Below are 18,177 nucleotides of genomic sequence, written 5' to 3'. Positions count from 1 at the left end.
CATTTTGGTTAGGAGCTAAAATTCTGTTATTTTAAGTTACTGTCCTGAAATGATTATTTTATTTCTCTTCATTTTGCAAGCAAGTTGCTAACAGAAGCAGAACAGACATGTTTTTCCTTACAATTTGGTATAAATGTCAATTACCCCTTTAAAAATTGTCAGTGGGTACAATAAGGAACATGAAGAAACAACACTGAGAGGAATTTCATGTTGTGCAATCTTAATATTGGTTAATTCATTTTATAGCCTTCATTGGTTTGCTGTTTCACTCCCTCCCAATATTTTACAGTGTCTTACATGCCATATTCTGGTAACATCATGTCTGCAATCCTTCTTCAAAGATCTAACTCTTCAAATGAAGATTTGAACTATTTAAAATGATGGCCTGTAAGATATTATGGGATTTTCATTTGCATAAATGTCTCCAAGTAGTCACTAACTTCTAGCAGGCAAATTGAACAATTGTTTCTGGTTTATTGCTTGGAAATAAGCAGGGAAGTGATGAAACTTGATGACTGTGAGTTTTCAAAATGCTGGGTTATGGGGAATTTAATTAAAAGCAGTTTTGAAAGACCTGTATAGCTGTGTTTGTGTGTCTGCAATATGTATTACTTTGTATGTTTGCTGGCAGTGCATAACACTGCAAAGAGATCAAGCAGAGTTAAACCAGTCTATTTCATAGGTTAATTCTCAATGTATTTCTTTGTTTTGTCTGGGGTTTTTTTTGGTAGCAACTCTAGCATATGATTAGATAACTGATTTTTTGTGTTCATTAATATAAATATGTTTTCTGTAGGTGCTTTGGGGAAGAGAACACGGTTTCAGGAAAAATATGTTGCACAGCTTATTTTGGATGTCCAAAGAACAGATGGATTCCTCCTTCCTCACAGTGAACTAAGTCCAGCTCCAACACCTCTGGAAAGCTTAACAATAGTATGTATCTGAGAAGAATTGTTTCAATTTCTTAGAATGAAAATGTTTTGAGGCTTTTGTTGGGTGTTTGCTAGGGAAAAGTGTGTTGTGCCTAGAGAAACTTAGATGGGGTTTTTGAAAGTTTGTGGAAGAGCTGTGGGGCAGTAATTTGCCTAATATTAAGGGACATGAGGTAAAACAACATATGAATGTCTGCAAGACAGATGTGACAACTCAACTAAGAGTATTTTTGCAAATACAATCTTCTACAGTTCGTGCATTAATTTTTAGTGACTAAGAATGATGGAGCTAGGAAAACAGGTGAGAAACAGATTTTCAAAATAGCCTGCAAGGCATCACAGGATTTCACAGATTCCTATGGACTGACAGACGTATTCAGTTACAGTGCAAAGATAGGAAATTGCTCTACTTATTCCTATGGCATGAATTATGTGAGTTGATCCTACTGATCTTAAGGGTGTGCATTATGACTTCAATTATAAATTGCTTGAGAACCACTGTATTGATTTAGGATGGCATTTTTTCCTCATAAGGAGATTTAAAGTTATTTGAACTTGCTAAAGAAGCCAGAGACGAATTGAGCCATTATAGTCCCAAGTTTATACTTCAAGTAAGAAAGCCTTTATTAAAAAATGTTGTGCTTTGATAGACTTCCAGGTCAAGCAGGGATCTTATGCAAAAAAATTGTCAGTACTTCTCCATTTCTAAATTGAATGCATAAATATCTTAGGAGACTAATCTAGATTTTTCTTGTTTGCCCATTGGCATATCCTTGGTGTTGCATTTGATTTGATGAAACAAAGTTGACTACACGTGTCACAGTTTAGGCTTATGGTTGAACTACATATGGCAACCCCTTACAGGATAGTGAGAGCTCAGGGGAGGCTGCCTGGTGAACTTAGTTACAGACTTCAGTTACAACTTAGCTAGAACTGAATTACAGGATGAATTGTTCTCAGAGTTCCTAACTGGGATATTGTACGAGTGGTTTTTTCCAGTTACTCACAACTCTCTGAAGCATTTGCCTTTGTAGTCTTTTACTGATAAAAATCGTACTTTGGAATAAAATAATTTCATCATTTCAATAAAAATGGTTACACTGGCTTAGGCTGTAGGTATAACTCAGAATGAAATATTTCGTCCTTGCTGATCAAGCACTGTGCTCCTGTGTCCTTTCAATGAACAGGCACAGAGCTTCTCAAGTTTAGCAGAGAATTTGAGAAGGAAAACCGTTAAAAATCAGACAGTCATGCTGATGTGATCCATACTTTCCTACTAAAATTTCACATTAAAATGTATTTTAATTTACATTCTACGTAAAATTTTAAATTAAAGTGTAGCTTGAAAATAAGGCTACTATGCTTTTGGAAAAGAAGAAGTTGTGGCTGCAGGGAAGGAGTTGAGTTTTGTGCAAATCTGAGTGACTGTGTCATATAATTCTGTCATAAGTTACTCAGACTCCTTGTTAAAGAAAGTGAGGCTTTCTGTTCCCACAGTCTACTTCTCAAAAAAAAACTTAAAAATTCAAAAGTCAGAACTTTTTATTTCTGCATCTTGTGTGTGTCAAATTCTAGGAAATCTTGTAGTAGAGCCATGTGCTGCTTTGAGGAAAACCTGAGGTATTCCTATTTCAGACATTTTATTAACTTGTGTGAGTGTTCTGTCACAGATATTACAGCAGGTTTGACTGAGCAGATTCTTCAATTCATGTGTGTATTGAATTACCAACTGCAGGTTTCACTTTGTTCCCCTTTTCCGAAAACGTTTTTATTGACAATATAGTATCAAAATGCAACTTATTAATGTAGCTTGTCAGTACAGTGTAATTAACTTTAGGAGTAGATCCTAGTGATTCTTTTGCCAGGTCTGATTTCAAATTTGTTGGCCTTGAGTGTCTCTTATTTTAGCTAAAATTGGAGTTAATGCTATTTTCCTTCTGCCAAAAACTACCAACAGCATCATTGCATCCCTGTTTTAAGGTTAGGGAGGATATTTGTATATTTCTAAAATACTATTCATGGCAAGTAAGTGTTGAGAGGTGCTGACAATATCCACAGCATTAACATATGCATATGAAAAGCAAAATTCTAATAGGCAAATTTTCTTCCAATTCTCTCCAGAGTTCTTATTTTATATCTGCCATTTGCAGATAAATGAAAATGGTCTGTTTGTCTCAAGATAGGACTCATCCTGGATAAGTGAACAATTTCCTAAGAACATTATACATTCTGACAGTTTGGATAAGTTGAGGCTGGTCCCACCTAATTTTCATCTCCTGTTTTGGAGTGCTTTGGACCTCCATGGTCTTAAAGTTGTCCCCTTAGTATTGTTCAGTAGGAAGACTGAACAAGTTATTTTACAGTTAAGTGGTGAGTAATTTAATTCCATTAAAATACAATCAAAATAATGATGTGTCCAATGGTTGGATTGGTACCTGTGCTGATTTCTGGTCAAGGGCTTCCTCCTCCCTCTGGTGCTGAGCAATTATGTTATCTCAGGTGTCACTAGAAGCAAAACTACTTGGATTTCAAAATAAATATTTAAGATGGTAAATTCAATTCTTTGCTCCTGGGTCAGTTTCTGAGAAAGGAAAGCCTCAGGCTTGAGGTGTTGCATAAGGACTCTCAATATGAAGTGGTATGTTAAAATAGTTTGGTCAGTTTTAAACAGTTCAGAGCTGTTTTTATGTTTTGGGGGAATTAGGAAGGTTTTTTTATATCTAGGAATGAAAGTCAGACTTTAAAGCTCTGGCATACCATTGCAATTCAGTTGAGTTGATCAATATTCATAGTGAAGCTAAACTAATGAGTACTATTTGTACAAGTTAGATTTAAAAAAAATTATGTAGACTTGAAGCCATATAAATTAAATTGTCATTTATGCTACACCTGATGAAGTGTCATTATACTAGTTCTAAAATAATTTTCCACTGGAAGTGGTAGATAATCCTTATATAGTCTAATTAGTGAGAGAAGGAAGTGATGGTAATAACTTTGACTTTAAAACTGTAAATATTTTCCTTATCCACTTAAAAAAAAAAAGAGCTTATTTTCTTACATTCTCAGTCAAATCATAGTTTCCTTCCATTTATATAGTGATAAAATACTGGTGATGAATGCAGATAACCCACTTCAAAGCATTCCTGTTTGCTCTTTGTTCTTCTGTGGACCTTCATTTTGACCTTGCCAACGGAAGATATGAATGAGAAACAGCTACTACTGGGACACTGAAGGGAAATTAATAGGAAATTTGAAAAACTGTTAATATAAATCCATTATCTGTTTTTGGTAGTTTGTAAAAACTACTAGCATTAACTAAAAACCAGTAGTATGGTAATTGGTTTCAGGACCAATGATTTTGGTTTGGGTTTGTTTTTCAAGGGAAGAAGGAAGAAGTAGTGTTACAGCTACTTCCTCCTTGCTTGCAGGCAAAGGAATCTGCTGTTGTTTTCAAACAAACACAAATTCTTTGAACATGGTAATTTATACCTTTCAGACAGAGGTCACTTACATAGATTATTTTCTTCTTCAAGTTAAATGATAGACAGTGAACTACAGGAAGCATGCTTTTGCATAAAACTAAAGAGTCTTTAAATAAGAAGTGTGTTCCAGAGGAAATTTTATGGAAAATCACAAGTAGTTGTCCAGGAGGAAGCATTTTCAGAATGTGCTGGCTCAGTGAAACCTTTCTAGTCTGTGATTTTTTTAAAGTTACCTTTACTGCCAGAATTCATGTTTTTTGTAGTTGGGTTTTGCTGATACTTAAACAGAAATATTTAAATTCCCAGAGGTCCAAGGTGGCTAGCCTGAAAACCTGCATGACCATAACATCAATCTGTTTCAGTTGTCTGTATGTATATAATAGAGGATGAAAGTGTTGATAATTCTATGAGCAACAGTTTGAAAAGGGAATCTGCCTTCAGGCTTACTTAAATAGAAAATTGATATTAGCTAACCTTAGAGTTGCTCTGAATGCTGTTCCTCATACAAAAGAAACAGTATATTTGTAGCAAAAATTATCTTGGATGATAATTCCTTGTACTGGCTTCATTAGTTAGTTATTCTATCATAGTGGTAAATTGCTTTCCATTGTGTTGTTCTTTAAGGCACAATTCTATCTATTTTAAAATATCCTTTTTCTGTTCTAACAGAATTATGATTTAAATGATGACACAGTGCTTGATGAGATAAAATTAGCTGATGCTGATCAGTACCAGGTACCTGATTTGTGTGCAGAAGAGCTTGCTGTAATCCTTGGAATATGGTAAGTTAGTTTGTGGTTAAAAACCACCCAAACAAATAACTGCATAAATCATTGTGACAATGAAATAGTGAGTTGATGGGACATTTTTCCTTCCTCATTATATAGTCTGGCAAAAAGGCTAAAAGATTTACATTATAGGTGGATAGCATTTTCATTTATCTCAGAGTTAGCATTAGTGTCCAGTTCAGAATTTCAGCAATATTTCAGTAATAGCTATATTGTTGTTATATCTTTAGAAAGCTTTATATTCTTTGTGCTTCAGGTTAATTACATTTCAAATATCAGCTGGCATTAGCTACCACAGTGATAGCACTTTGGTAAATTTTGAAAACGTATTTCAGGTTCTGCAATTGCCAGCTTCCTGTGAGAATCAGCCATGAAGCAAAACACTGCCCTGCTATTCACTGAAATGGGAATGTATAAATTCACTGTCCATTGCTAGTTAAAAGCTATAGTACAAAATCCTTGTGATTTTGCACCTTGTTTTGTTTCCCATAACTTTAAGAAATTATATGCTACATAGGTTTTGTAAATAGCATAGGAGAACAAAAGGCAGACTTGAGATCTGAGGTTATGGCATGTAGAAATATAATATAATATAGTCAGTCAGTGGTGCACAGGTGGTGCAGTGTTCACCATCACTGACTCTCAAAGTGCTTTTCTGATCTGTCACTTGCAAAACGATGGAATCTATCTGATCCAGTTTAAGGACCATGTAGTGAACAGTGGGTTGACATAAATTCTTAGCCCATCACTTTTAGTCTTCCACACTCTGACTCAAGTCAAGGAAAAGCTTTTCTCTTCCTGAGGGCCATTTTCATGAGGACTTCATTTTTTAACACAGTGTTGTGTTATGTTCAGATTATGTAATCCTTCCTGTTCCTCCCTTCTGAAGGAAGTTTTAATTTGCCTACTGCTCTTTCTTTTTTGTTTTTAAGGGCACAGTTTGAGTTTTATATTGGCTGGCTGCGCAGGAGGTTTTTTGGTCACAGTGTTTGATTTTGAAACCACCACTGTCATGTTCTGAAGAGTGGCTAGGAGCCATATTGACTGCCAGTTGTGTGTATATATGAGTTTGGCAAGACAAAACTAAAGTCAGCCACCCAAACCAAATTCAGTGCTACTTCCCTATGGGAATGATAAATGCCATTCATTGGGTGGGATAACGTTAAGCGATTGAAGCTGTCTCAGTCAGAGATGGAGACAAGATTTGAGATCCAGCCGTGTTGCAGAAAGGGTGTTGTAGTAGGATGCCAGCTTTGAGAATTCTTCCTGTAACAGAGTAGAGTTTAGGCCTGGATTGCTGGCTGCACCCTTGGTGTCCATCCCAGCTATTGGTATGTCAGTTTGTGAGGAAGCATAGACGTGTTAGAGCATTTAGCATTGGCTTTTAAGCAAAACGTTCATCTCAAGCCTTCTTCTATAGTAGGTTCTGTGCTTTTCTTTAATGCATGAGGACTGCAGTTCTGGAAGGGTAAATGGTTAATTTCATAATTAATAAGTTAGCTTTAGAATTCCTGTAAGCTGTATTATTTTTAATAGCTTTAGCAATGTTCTTTAACATTTTTAATCTTTCAAAATCAGTCTTAGAAACAAGTATGTAGTTGTAATCCAAAATGCGATACTCTGATTGCTATTAATTCCACTGTTTCAAATATGGCTCTTTAAGTCCCAAAGTTTATAACTCATTAGTTAAGCTGGATACTTTATCCATTAGGCTGTCAAGGTAAACCTGGTTAATCAGATTTAAGAATTGGTTAAAGCTATTGACAATTATCTTTTGCCGCTTTACTAGAAAATACTTTATTGTGCTGTACAGTACATGTTACTCCAAGGTTCTGTTTTATCTGTCTAAAGAATGTCTGTCTCTCATTGGTTTTTTCTGCTCTTTTATTCCAATATACTCCTTAAGACAGGATTCAAGAGTGGAGAGAAAATACCATACAAAACTGAATGATGTGATAGTTAGTGACTTCTCTTCATATTGTTATGAAAAGATCCCTCATCATAGATCTTACACAGTAGATCCTAAATTCCACTCAGATTTCAACTCCCGAAATTCTCTGGGATGAACTGGTTTATCTATCCTTGAAACCAGAACAAATACAGGTCATAGAAATTAAGTTTTTAAAAGTAGTCTGACAAGAACTAGCACAGTCATTAAAAATGCTTAAAACTAAGGTACAATTCTACACTAGTTTCAGATTCAAATTATAGTTTTAAATTTGATTTGATTCAGTATGGAAAATAATTAAAACAATTTAGTTCTTCCCCTCTCTTTCAGGACTTACATTTCTGTACTTATTTGTCTTCAAGCTTTGTAAATGGATGTAGCAGAAATAAAATTCAGAGATCTATTTTAGCACAGCTTTGATCTGGAAAAGCAGCATCTATGAGCTCCAAAAAGCTGTCACAAAAATTGAGATAGAGTAACAAGAGGATTAAACCCTTCTGCTTTAATCAATATACTTTTAGGATGATCAAAAATAAGTTCCACTTTTGTCAAAATTTAACTGTCCCTTGGTTTACCTGTGCTTTTCAAAAGCTCTGGTCATGTCATTTAACATTCTGGTTGCCTAACTGCTGTTGAGTTGGTGTAACACTAGAACTTCTCTTGATGCCTTTTTTTACTCTTTTTTTTCTTTTGGTTGTCTCCTTCCTCTCATGCAACGAAAAACTTGCTGTTGTTTACCTGAAGTCAGTTAACTTGTGTTGACTACATCCAGCTGACTTAGAAGTCTGTCTGCTAGCAGCTGATATTAGATATGGAAAAAATGCTTAACTGAAGCTGTGAAATTCTCTGTAACTTTCCTATTTGCATGAAAATTTTCACAAGGAAGGGAAAAAGCAGTGAGATAGATACCTATATATAGGTATCTATCAGAATTTCTTTCCTAGCAGTGTTATCTAAAACTTTCAAACAATGCACCAATAGCATAGGGTTTGGTTTTTATTTTTTTTTAATGTGGGGAGATCAGGGAAAATATATTGAAGCAATAGTTAATGAACTTTCCTTTATGTCCTTGTGGCCACACTCAAATGGCTTGCTGAAGCTGATGGTATTATGAAACATTAGCATAAATGGTATGTCGTGTGTGTGGAACCTCCATCAAGGGAGGTCAGTGGGAACAGACTAAATAACAATTTGTCTGAAGTCAGAGGTTTGTAGTGCAGGGAGAAAAGCTGGAAGAGCTCTCAAGCTGCCTTCTAGAAATTGTTGTGAGTAGTCTGTGTACATTTAAGTAGAAGAAATCATGCCTGAATAACCAGGCAAAGTAATCTCCAAAGAAAGTTACATAATGTAGAGGGCATAATTTCAGTCTGTAACCTATTACCACAATAAGTAACTTTGCAGTTTTAGCCTAGAATATGAGGCCTGCTGCAGAATTTAGTGTGGTAAGTTTGGGCTTATTTATATAGCCATTTCTATATTGCTTTGGTGATGATGCATCATCTGTGGTATGGTTTAGGATATATTTTCAGTTGGTATCTTCAGTGTTAACAGGGAGAGTGAATTATAGCTTTTGTTGGTTTTTTGTGCAATTTGTTGATATCTCTTGTAGTGTGATTGTAAATGTTGGGGAGCTGTTGACTAAGGAAAATATTCACCCACACAGAGTTGTAAGCCAAATTTCTTTATCATCTCTGTAAGCATGTCCAACTCTGAATAAAATAATTTCAGTTCTCACCTCTGTGTTTTCTTCTGGTTTTCCCTCTGTGAATACTTTAAGATAATGGTAATACTGGTTAGTGAGAGATGGACTCCTATGGTCATGTTTTTTGAGTGACTAGAAGGAGGGTGTTTGTCTGAGATTACCCTTCAGCACTTCTTGAGCATTTGTAGTTTTTTGCTTTGCAGAATCTGCATTCAGTTAGTTATAGGATTTTAACTCAAAACAGATCTCTGTAAAAACAAACAATAGATTTTAAACTTTTTTTAGGATTGGTCAAATTGTTACTCCCATAAGCCTTAAGCAAGCAGGACATTACACTTGGGTGTGGTGTTTATAAAATATCTTGGTCGCCTAAATGGTTCTTTATTTCTGTGACTGTTTTTAGGTCTAGGTTATTTTCTTCATATAGCATACTCCCATTTGTCATTTCCAGAATGTCCTTTAGATTTCTGCAAGTTTGAAGAATGTGTTCTGAATAATGTTATTCTAAAGGTGAAATCATAATTGTTTCTTTTTTTTCTCATTACAGCATAGACTTCCAAAAGAACAATCCAATACACAAGTTAACTGAAGAGGAACTTCTGGCTTTTACTTCAGTAAGTACCTTACCTGGCACTTAATAAACATGTTTTCACTTAATATTTAAGTACCAAGCAATAATATGTCAGTCACACTAATCAGGAAACTGTTTGTGAACCAAATTTGTGTTAGTAGTTAGATGTTTCATTAATTTTTTCTTATTTCAAGAAATTAAAGTATGCTGAAGTTTAACCTTATTTTCAGCCATCATCATGCAGGAAAAACTTGACATGTAAAAATGTAATTTCACCTCAGAACACATACGAAACAATTTCATGTGTTCAAGTTTTATTCACTGTATGAATTACAACATAATATGCAACTAGATAATTTTATAGCAAACTCTTGTGACACTAGTGTTGAAGGTGATTTCCTTTAAATGGTGTTCAAGAACAGTTCTTTAGAAATTTCAACTTTATTCTGTCAGATTTATTCAGTCTGTATCAGATGTTCTGCTTAGACATGTTTCTGACATGTTTATTCCCAGTTTAGTGGCTGATTTGCTGCAGAATAAATTTGTAAGTTTTAATGAAGCTTTGAAAATTCTCATTATTTTTATGTTGTTGGGGTTTTGTTTTTGTTTTTTGTTTGTTTTTTTTACTTAAGACAAAACAAAATTTGATTTTCCCTGATCTTTTCTGCTTTTGTGGAGTTTTCAACATTAGTTTATATGGCAGGATGTAGGAGGAAAGGCTTGTCATTATGTTGCCTTTTTTGCTTACTTTCCACAGTTTTAGACTTAAGTTTGGGTGCAGGAAAGAAGACTTGCTGTCCTACCCAAGCCTTCTAGTAAGAGACTGTATTGCTGTGCTATTGTCATCTGAAAAAATCTGAAAATTATTGGATCTCAGCAAAAAGCCCTTGAATTTCACTTGAGCTAGAATCTTTCCACTGACGCCTGTAGTTGTGTGAAAGGACCAAGGACAGTAATCTAAGGTTAATTATGGTAAAGTTTGATTGAGGGTTTTTTGTAAAAGGAGGTTCTATCTGTAAAAAAAGATAATCCTAATCTTACTAGATAAATGTAAAATAGGTTGGTTTAAAAATACTGTTAGTTTACGTCCCTCTGCAGTATATTTAAGACGGGATGCATGAGGGAACTGAATGAATTGCTGTAAAGCTGTCTGGGTTTCTAGGTTTTCTCTTTGTTGCTGCAATGATTGTAGTGATATAATTCCTCACTATATAATTTCTGAAGTATTTTGTTTTGAATTACAGTTTCATTCTGGGTTTGGTGTTTCAGGGTTTTTTTTCAAAAGGTAGGAATAGAGAACAGGAAAAAGTTGAAATGTAGGAAAAAATAAGACTGCCCATTCTTCTGTTGTAGTAATTGAAGTATCCAGTAAGAATATCAAGCAATGATTGCAGGGGAACAAAATATTACAGAAATAATAAAGACAAATAAAGTAAGGAAATGTACACATAAAAGAAGTCTGTAGGAATGACACCAAACTGGTGAGCTTTTTTTTTCACTGTAAGATTTTTTTAAAAACGGTGAAACTATTAAAATACAATTTTTCCCCCAAAGGTAATGTTAATACAAACATATGAAGTTTCAAGACATGCATGTAATTTCATTAAGACAAACCCTGCGATTTTTATTGTTAAAATAATGTTAAATGTATATAAAACTATAGAAATAGGGTTTTCTGTGAAAACTCAATCTTGCACTCCATGTTTTATTTCCAAACTCCATGGACTATTTTTGTATATCCCCTGCTTCAGTTGTAATTTCTCTCTCCTTGCCTCTTTTGGGCTCAATTCTCTGTGGATATAACTTTTCACTAGTCTCTCAGCCTCCTTTGGGCTGAATTCCTCTGGGATCCTCCCTCGTGGGGAGTTCCACTTATCTCAGTCCTTATTATTCAAAGAAAACTCCTGAGCTCGTTAGAATCTTGTTTCTTGTGTTTATTGAAGGATCCTTACAAAACTTAACAGGTCTCTCCAGGCTGGTCACAAGGTTAATCTTTGCAATTTGGCACATTTCTTTCTTCTGATGGTACAAACAAGGCCTTGTGGCACACTTCATGTCTGATACACAAAATGGCCCCGAACTACGCAGTTCTTTTATCTTTATACCTATTTTTACCCAATTAACAATAGACACGTATAGTATTTTTCTTAATGACCCAATGACCCATCACCTCTGTGATGCACTGCAGCATTTTCTATCCAATCACTAACTATTACCTAAAAACCTCTAGGAGAAGAACATGAAGAAGAAAGAAGAAGGGACAAGGGACAACACCCTAAATCCTCCATCTTGTCTCCTGTTCGCTAAACTAACTTTTTCACCCAGTGATTTAAAAACCTTTCTAATCTACACACTTACACTTTTAGCTTTTTCTATCTAACTTCAACATTTGTTTTCATATATCACCATGAAAACATGCTCATGAATTTCATATTATATGAAATTCAGTGTTTTTCTGGATCTTATAACTAAGTATCACAAACAAGGGCACACACTCTGTATTCCAGACTCCAACATCAGTCTCCTCACTACCACTATTGTTCTCATCATTATTGGGTGGAAAAGCAGTCATTATATTACATGAATCTTGAGATAACTTCTTCATTTATTCTGTCATTTTTATATTACATGGACTGATATTGTGATAACACAGTATCTTTAACAAAATTGACCCTGCTACTGTAGTGGTCTGCTTTCAGAATAATGAAAGTAGGTGTGGAGCTTAACTGTTTTAACACTTGAAGAGCAGAAAAAGCCAAGGTATGTTGTGCACTAGGGAAGAAAGATAATCAGCCTTCCTGTCATCCTTTATCTGATATTGCTTGACATATAGATGTAAGAGATCTGTTGTGTGAATTCTTCATCATGATGGGAAAATCAAACTGCATTTTTCTGCCACCTAGTGGCTGATCCCTCAAAAATCACAGGACACCTGATAAACTTACTCTTTAATTATTTTATTGCAATGACTGTGGGGAGCTTATGTTTTCATTTATTTACTTACTTACATTTTCCTAGGGCTGCTAAGTCAGCTATGGCTTGCTTCACACTTGTAAGATCAGCATCCACTATCAGGTTAGATGTCCAGAAAAATGGCTGAGAGATCTGTGTAGGCTTCCCTATCACTTTTTGCTCAGAGTAGCAAAAAAAGAAGGATCTATGGCAGTAGATGAATAGGAATGTATATCTCACTAATAATTCAGTGATAATTCAAAATTCAGTGAACAGGAGTGATATAAAAAAGTAGTCTAAATATTAGAGTGAATAATATTTTACCAAAGAGTAATAATTCTCAGTATCAGCATCATGTTCTTTTAAACTTTTGTTCAGTGTTTCCATTAATTGGATGTAGGGACACAGTTGAATCTCAGAATTATTTTCTCTTTTGACCTTGACCTATGATCCCAAGACACAAACAAGAACAATTGTAGTAACACCATCCCAGGTATTTCCCAGAAGCCAAAAGCAGGAATCAGATATTAGCTTATGTGAGTTCTTTTCAGTAAATGTACCTTTTGTGGCACTTGCATCTGAGCCTAAAATTGTGAATAGTCACTGCAGAATTTCATGGTGAAACCTCTGAGCTGTTTTGTGTCTCAGATCTGAGACTGAGGTAAATCCATCACCGTGTTCCCTGGCAGTAGGGATGTTCTGTGTCCATATTGACATGGCCTTGGTGTGAGTGTTAACAGAGCCCTGGCACCTACAGTGTCTGCTAGCTGAGTAAATTAAATGGCACCATAGCTGTTATCACTTGTATTTAAGGTTTTTACCAAGCTTTGGTACTGCCAAAATAGGAAAATGAGCACTATATCAATGCTGCTCTAGTAATTTCTTTAGCATCAAACTGCTCTGTGTGTGTGTGTGAGCAGGCATCTTCTCAGCCTACATGTGGATTCCTAAATCTGCAGGCTGGTTAGATGGTTGTCATGCATTCATCTGATATCTACTGAAATTCATGTTTCCTCAAAAAAGTGAGGCATTTCAAGTTATCTTAGGAAACTTGAAAAATTACAAGGCATTTTTAATTGATCAGTGTATCATCAAGAGATCCTCTTGCTTTGGACAATGCAAAATAAGTATTTTGGTGTGTGACATGCAATTTCTCTCAAGCCAAGAGAATTAAGAGCTAGGTAGTATGAGAGGGAAAGGATGATCAAATTGATCTCAAGTAGATGCTGTTATCCTGCCTTGTACTAGGTGCAGTTTGGAAAACTGAGATTCTAAACTCCCTTTTATATCTGTAAAAGCTGAAAATTACTGGATCTGTAAGAGATATCTATATATCAATATCTATTAAACAGCATAACTTAAAATGCTAAAAATAACACTATTAATTAACTGCTTGGTAACTGCAGTAACCTGCAAAGGGATTTCTGCTTTTCATTTACTGGAGTCACTTGGAAATAGCTGTTATTGTCCTAAAAGCACTGTCTTTTGTAACTAAGAATTGCTTTCAGTGTTGCTCGTTCTTGAAGCAACTTGTGAGAGTGTATGTAGTCTCATTGATTGGGATAGCAACTCTTGTAACAGGAATTTGGACTTAAATTTTGAGTTGTTCTAGTCAAATCTCTTAACCCATCAGTATAATATTTCAGCTTCTAAAACATTAATCCAGAAGTGAAGTTAGATACATTAGATTATTTTCTTTACAGTTCAATTGTTCATACAATATCTTTACATGAGAAGTAATGCAAATTGCATTCTACATTTTAGCATAAGACTAAACGCAAAATAAAAAAAATATTTTTGAGGGAGATAATTTTTTTTCACACTTCATAATGGTTTCCCTAAACTATTATTTTTTTCATTAATTCTATTATGGTAAGCAGTTGGTCTCCTAAGAAAGCTAGGATATTTTTCAGAAATCAAATATTACACAAACCACTTCGGAGACACAGACCAGTTACACAGCTGGTATTTGGTGAATTTTCTGGTTATCTAACTGAATATTGCATTCAAAAGCCATTTTAAGAGAGGGATGGTGGGACAGTAAAACAATAGTGAGACTTAGTGCTTCTCTGGTAGAATTACTGGTTTCTCCCTTTTAATAAATTTTTTTGCTGGAGCTTTCTATGTAGGACGTAGAAGATGCAAGAAAGCAAAGAAGTAAATCAGTGCTGTTTTTACATTGAGATTTTGTAGCTTAGTTTACTCCCAGCACCCCAGATTAGTTTTCCAATGCCTAAATGTGCATCCTTACCTTTTTTACTTTTGGTGGATTGTTTTTAATGTAAAAATACAGTTGTGAAGTTCTGCTGCATTTTATATTGGTCAGCAGTTTTCCCCTAGAATTATACAAATACATCACTGAGCTATAAATCAGTGGCCAAAATACTTTTTTTAGAAAAAATATCCTTTTAGGAAATGAGCAAAAGTAAGCCTGAAAATAATTTCCATTAAATATTTGTTGTTTGTATTATTTCAAATAGGTAATGCAGGTCAGACAGTATACCAAAGAGGAGATGAAATGAACAGCAGTGCTATGTAAGTGTACATGATATTTTAAAAAATATTAAAAATTACACCTAAAGCTTTATAAAGGTGTTTATGATGTGAACAGAAGTTTTAAAACAGGAGACTGCAAACTCTTTCTGAAATGTAAAAAAGTTCCAGGAATACGTTAAACATCTACTTTAGAACTGATAAATATTCCTTTGTTATAATTTTAATATTACACAATTCTTGCAGAGAAATAGGGAAAATATTGAGTACTGGATGGTGTTCCATTTTTCTCTTGCAAAAGAGAAAAATATTTTCTTTTTAAAAGAAAAATTCTAGTAAGATTAGACTCTGCAATACAAGTTCTTGGAGCTTCATAGAAAGCTTGTACTATAGCTTATAGTTTACCTACTGGGGAAATAATTCAATGTTTCACAGTCTAATATGACACTCCAATAAACATCCAAGATTAAGGAGCTGCAGCTGGTCCTTAAAATTACCCATTCCATCTGTCGAAGCCGTTGAATAGTCCAGGAGAAATGGTTTTTGTGGTAAATGTGATGAGCACTTAGCCCAGTGTGGGAGAATATTACTTTTTTCCCTTATTAGTGTGTTATGATCAAGGGACATTGAGTGGCAGCAACAATATTAACCTGTAGGGGACTGAGAAGAGAAAGTAACGAGAAACTGTGATGGAGAAGTCTTGCTTTGTGCATCCTTGGTCTTAGCCCCGTATTTGTATCCTTTGGAATCCATGGAAGATGAGAAGAGAAAATGGACCATAAAAATTTAGTTGCTTTGGCTTCTTAAAATTCTGAGGCTTCTCAGGATGTGATTTATGGAGAGTTGAAGAGTCAGGATTTTTATTATGTGGTGAAAGAGGGAAAAGGAAGCTCTGGCAATTCTTCTCTCTATGGACATTTTGAACAGGTGAGGATATCCTTCTAAAGAGGGGAAAAAAACGGGGCAATAAACTTGTATTTTTCTCAGACGAGGAAACTGAAGTTATTTACCACCCTCTAACAAAAACAATGTATCATGCTGAAATTGTTCCAGTAGTGCTGAGAGGGATACCAAGGTCTGATGGAGGGCTTTGAGAATGTGGAAGGAGTCTGCAAAATCCAAGGAATACTATGTATTCCAAAGATAGACCAGATGGAAGTGTTTTTTCCCCTGTGCTGAGCTACTGATTCCAGAAGTGACTGATTTTACTAAGGAATTTTAGAATGGTTGGATATTTCTTTTTCCAGCGGTGGGCATTTATTGAGTGTAATAGAAGCTGATGTTGTATGGTACCTTTGAAAATCACAGTGAAGAATTATAGTGCACATTTTATTGACTGTGTGTGTATGAATATGCATATAGGAATAGTTTTTCTGCTTTTCACTGTAGAAGGGGGCTTTGGGAGGAGGGAGTGGAAGGTGGAAATGGAAATGCTTTGTTTTTCTCATCTTTTCTATGGCATTTGCGATATTAATGTGGAACGAGGGAGCAGTCAAATCAAGGCATACGATATTTTTAATGTTAAGCCTTCCTATCAAAACTCTATAAAACTAACATGCCAATTTGGTTTCTAAAGAGAAGTTGTTTATATAGCTTAAATAAAAGCAGTGCATTTTTCTCTGCTGAGAAAATGGCTGCAGTTTTTTTATGTTTTATAAGCAGCAAGAGTATTGAAAAGCTCATTAAGAGTGCCATGTGTCTCTACTGCTGTAACTTTTGTGGTTTTATAAAAAGTTTCTTTCACTTCTTTTCTAAGCTGTGTTGCCCATTTTGAATAGGCTCTGTTGGTTACAAGATTATAACACTGCAAAGGCTTTCTCTCAGCAAAGCCCTACTAGTTACTTTTTAAGTAAATGAATTCAAAGCTAGTCTATTCTTTTTTTTTTTTCTTTTTTTAAATTTCTTTCTTTCTTTCTTCTAAAGACTTTATTCAGAAGTCTGAATCATTTTGCAGGAATGTCAGGATCTAAACACTTGCTAATTTAGTGCATGTATGCCTTCTGGCCCATCACACAGTACTGGGTAATCAGATTGAATGTGGCAAAAGAGAAGCTGCCTCTTTCTGCTGCATGTGCTAAGACTCGACCGGATCTCTTGGAAGCTTATTCACAAAGCGTCTGGTCCTTGGCTTTGCAGTGTTTTGTGGGTAGCAGACTGGCCTGCTGTTGTCAGTTATGTTTGCTGCCTTTAGATGTTTTAGGGTAAAGTAACTGGGTGCTGTAGTACATGTGTTGCAGGGCAGGGGTGAAGCTTGCATTCCATTCCAACACTGGGATTAAGTAACAGTCTGTCTGAAGTTGGTTTGTTTTACAAAGTATCAGATTTCAGCATAATTGACACTTTTATCCCTTTCAACTTTGTTCTCCTCTGTGGTCTGCATTCTTCCCTCAGTCCATGGGATCCGCAGCTCTGCTTGAATTATATCTTGCAAGAGAAGATTCCTGATTTATTGTGTCTTTCTGAGCAAGAAATTTGGGATAGCCTTTCCTCTCTAGCATGGTGTACTCTTTTGTATAATCCATACAGAATTACTCAAGCAATAGATTTTAGCGGGCTCACTGAAACTGGTAAAAGAACATGAAAATAATGTTTAAATATTAATAGATTTTTTGCCTGTCTAAGGGCTTGAGAAGTTGAGCAGGCAAATTAGTTGACAATTAATAACATTTTTTCCCACAGCAGCTTTTCTTCTCCCCCTCCTCCTTTATCTATCAGCAGCTCACTTATTTTTTCTAGCAGCCTCTCTGACAGCCAGTTGACATGTCCCAGGCTTCCCTTCCCCCCTCATGTTCTTCACCAGTTATGACTATTATCATTTACTTCAGCAAGAAAGTTTTCATTACAACAATAAGGTGAAATTAAAACCCCTATTCAACAAAATTCTGTTTGAGGTATTGTCTGAAGGAAATAAGACATTCTCACTATTTGGTCTGATGCTTAGTAACCACTTTTTGGTGATGTTATGATGATCAATTCACATGTTATCAGTACTAGCAGTCGCTTGCTTTAGTGACTTATATTTTGACTGTTTGGCTGGACAGGGCACAGATGAACTAAACAAGGCATAAATCTAATCCTGTCTTTTTTCAAAGTAAATTTTTTGTTGTTTTACTATATGTGAGGAAGAATTATTCTTAAAATTTATATAGCTATCGTAATGTCTTGCCCTCATCTTCTGTTAACTGCCTAAGTATCATCCCTTTATTTGTTTTTTTTCCTAGCCCAGTACTTCAAATATTACTCAAATCTTGCTTGTTATGTATCATCTGAAAAAATAAAGGTGGTTGAATTCTTGTTTGCTAGTGTCTT

At 35.2% G+C, this 18,177-nt stretch overlaps 1 protein-coding gene across 2 annotated transcripts in view; it reads left to right on the top strand.

Annotated features, from left to right (window-relative positions):
• The window catches only part of TTC27 (tetratricopeptide repeat domain 27), a 115,191-nt gene that overhangs the window by 24,646 nt on the left and 72,368 nt on the right, over nucleotides 1-18,177 (top strand). For both annotated transcript variants that reach the window (XM_058836490.1, XM_058836491.1), the window contains 3 exons: nucleotides 797-933; nucleotides 5,084-5,196; nucleotides 9,400-9,466. In XM_058836490.1, coding sequence (XP_058692473.1) covers nucleotides 797-933; nucleotides 5,084-5,196; nucleotides 9,400-9,466 — 317 coding nt within the window. The remainder of the gene's footprint in view (nucleotides 1-796; nucleotides 934-5,083; nucleotides 5,197-9,399; nucleotides 9,467-18,177) is intronic.

The sequence above is a fragment of the Poecile atricapillus genome, chromosome 3 (genome assembly GCF_030490865.1).
Source record: "Poecile atricapillus isolate bPoeAtr1 chromosome 3, bPoeAtr1.hap1, whole genome shotgun sequence".
NCBI classification, from domain to species: Eukaryota; Metazoa; Chordata; class Aves; order Passeriformes; family Paridae; genus Poecile; species Poecile atricapillus.
This window is presented reverse-complemented; position numbering and strand designations above follow the sequence as displayed.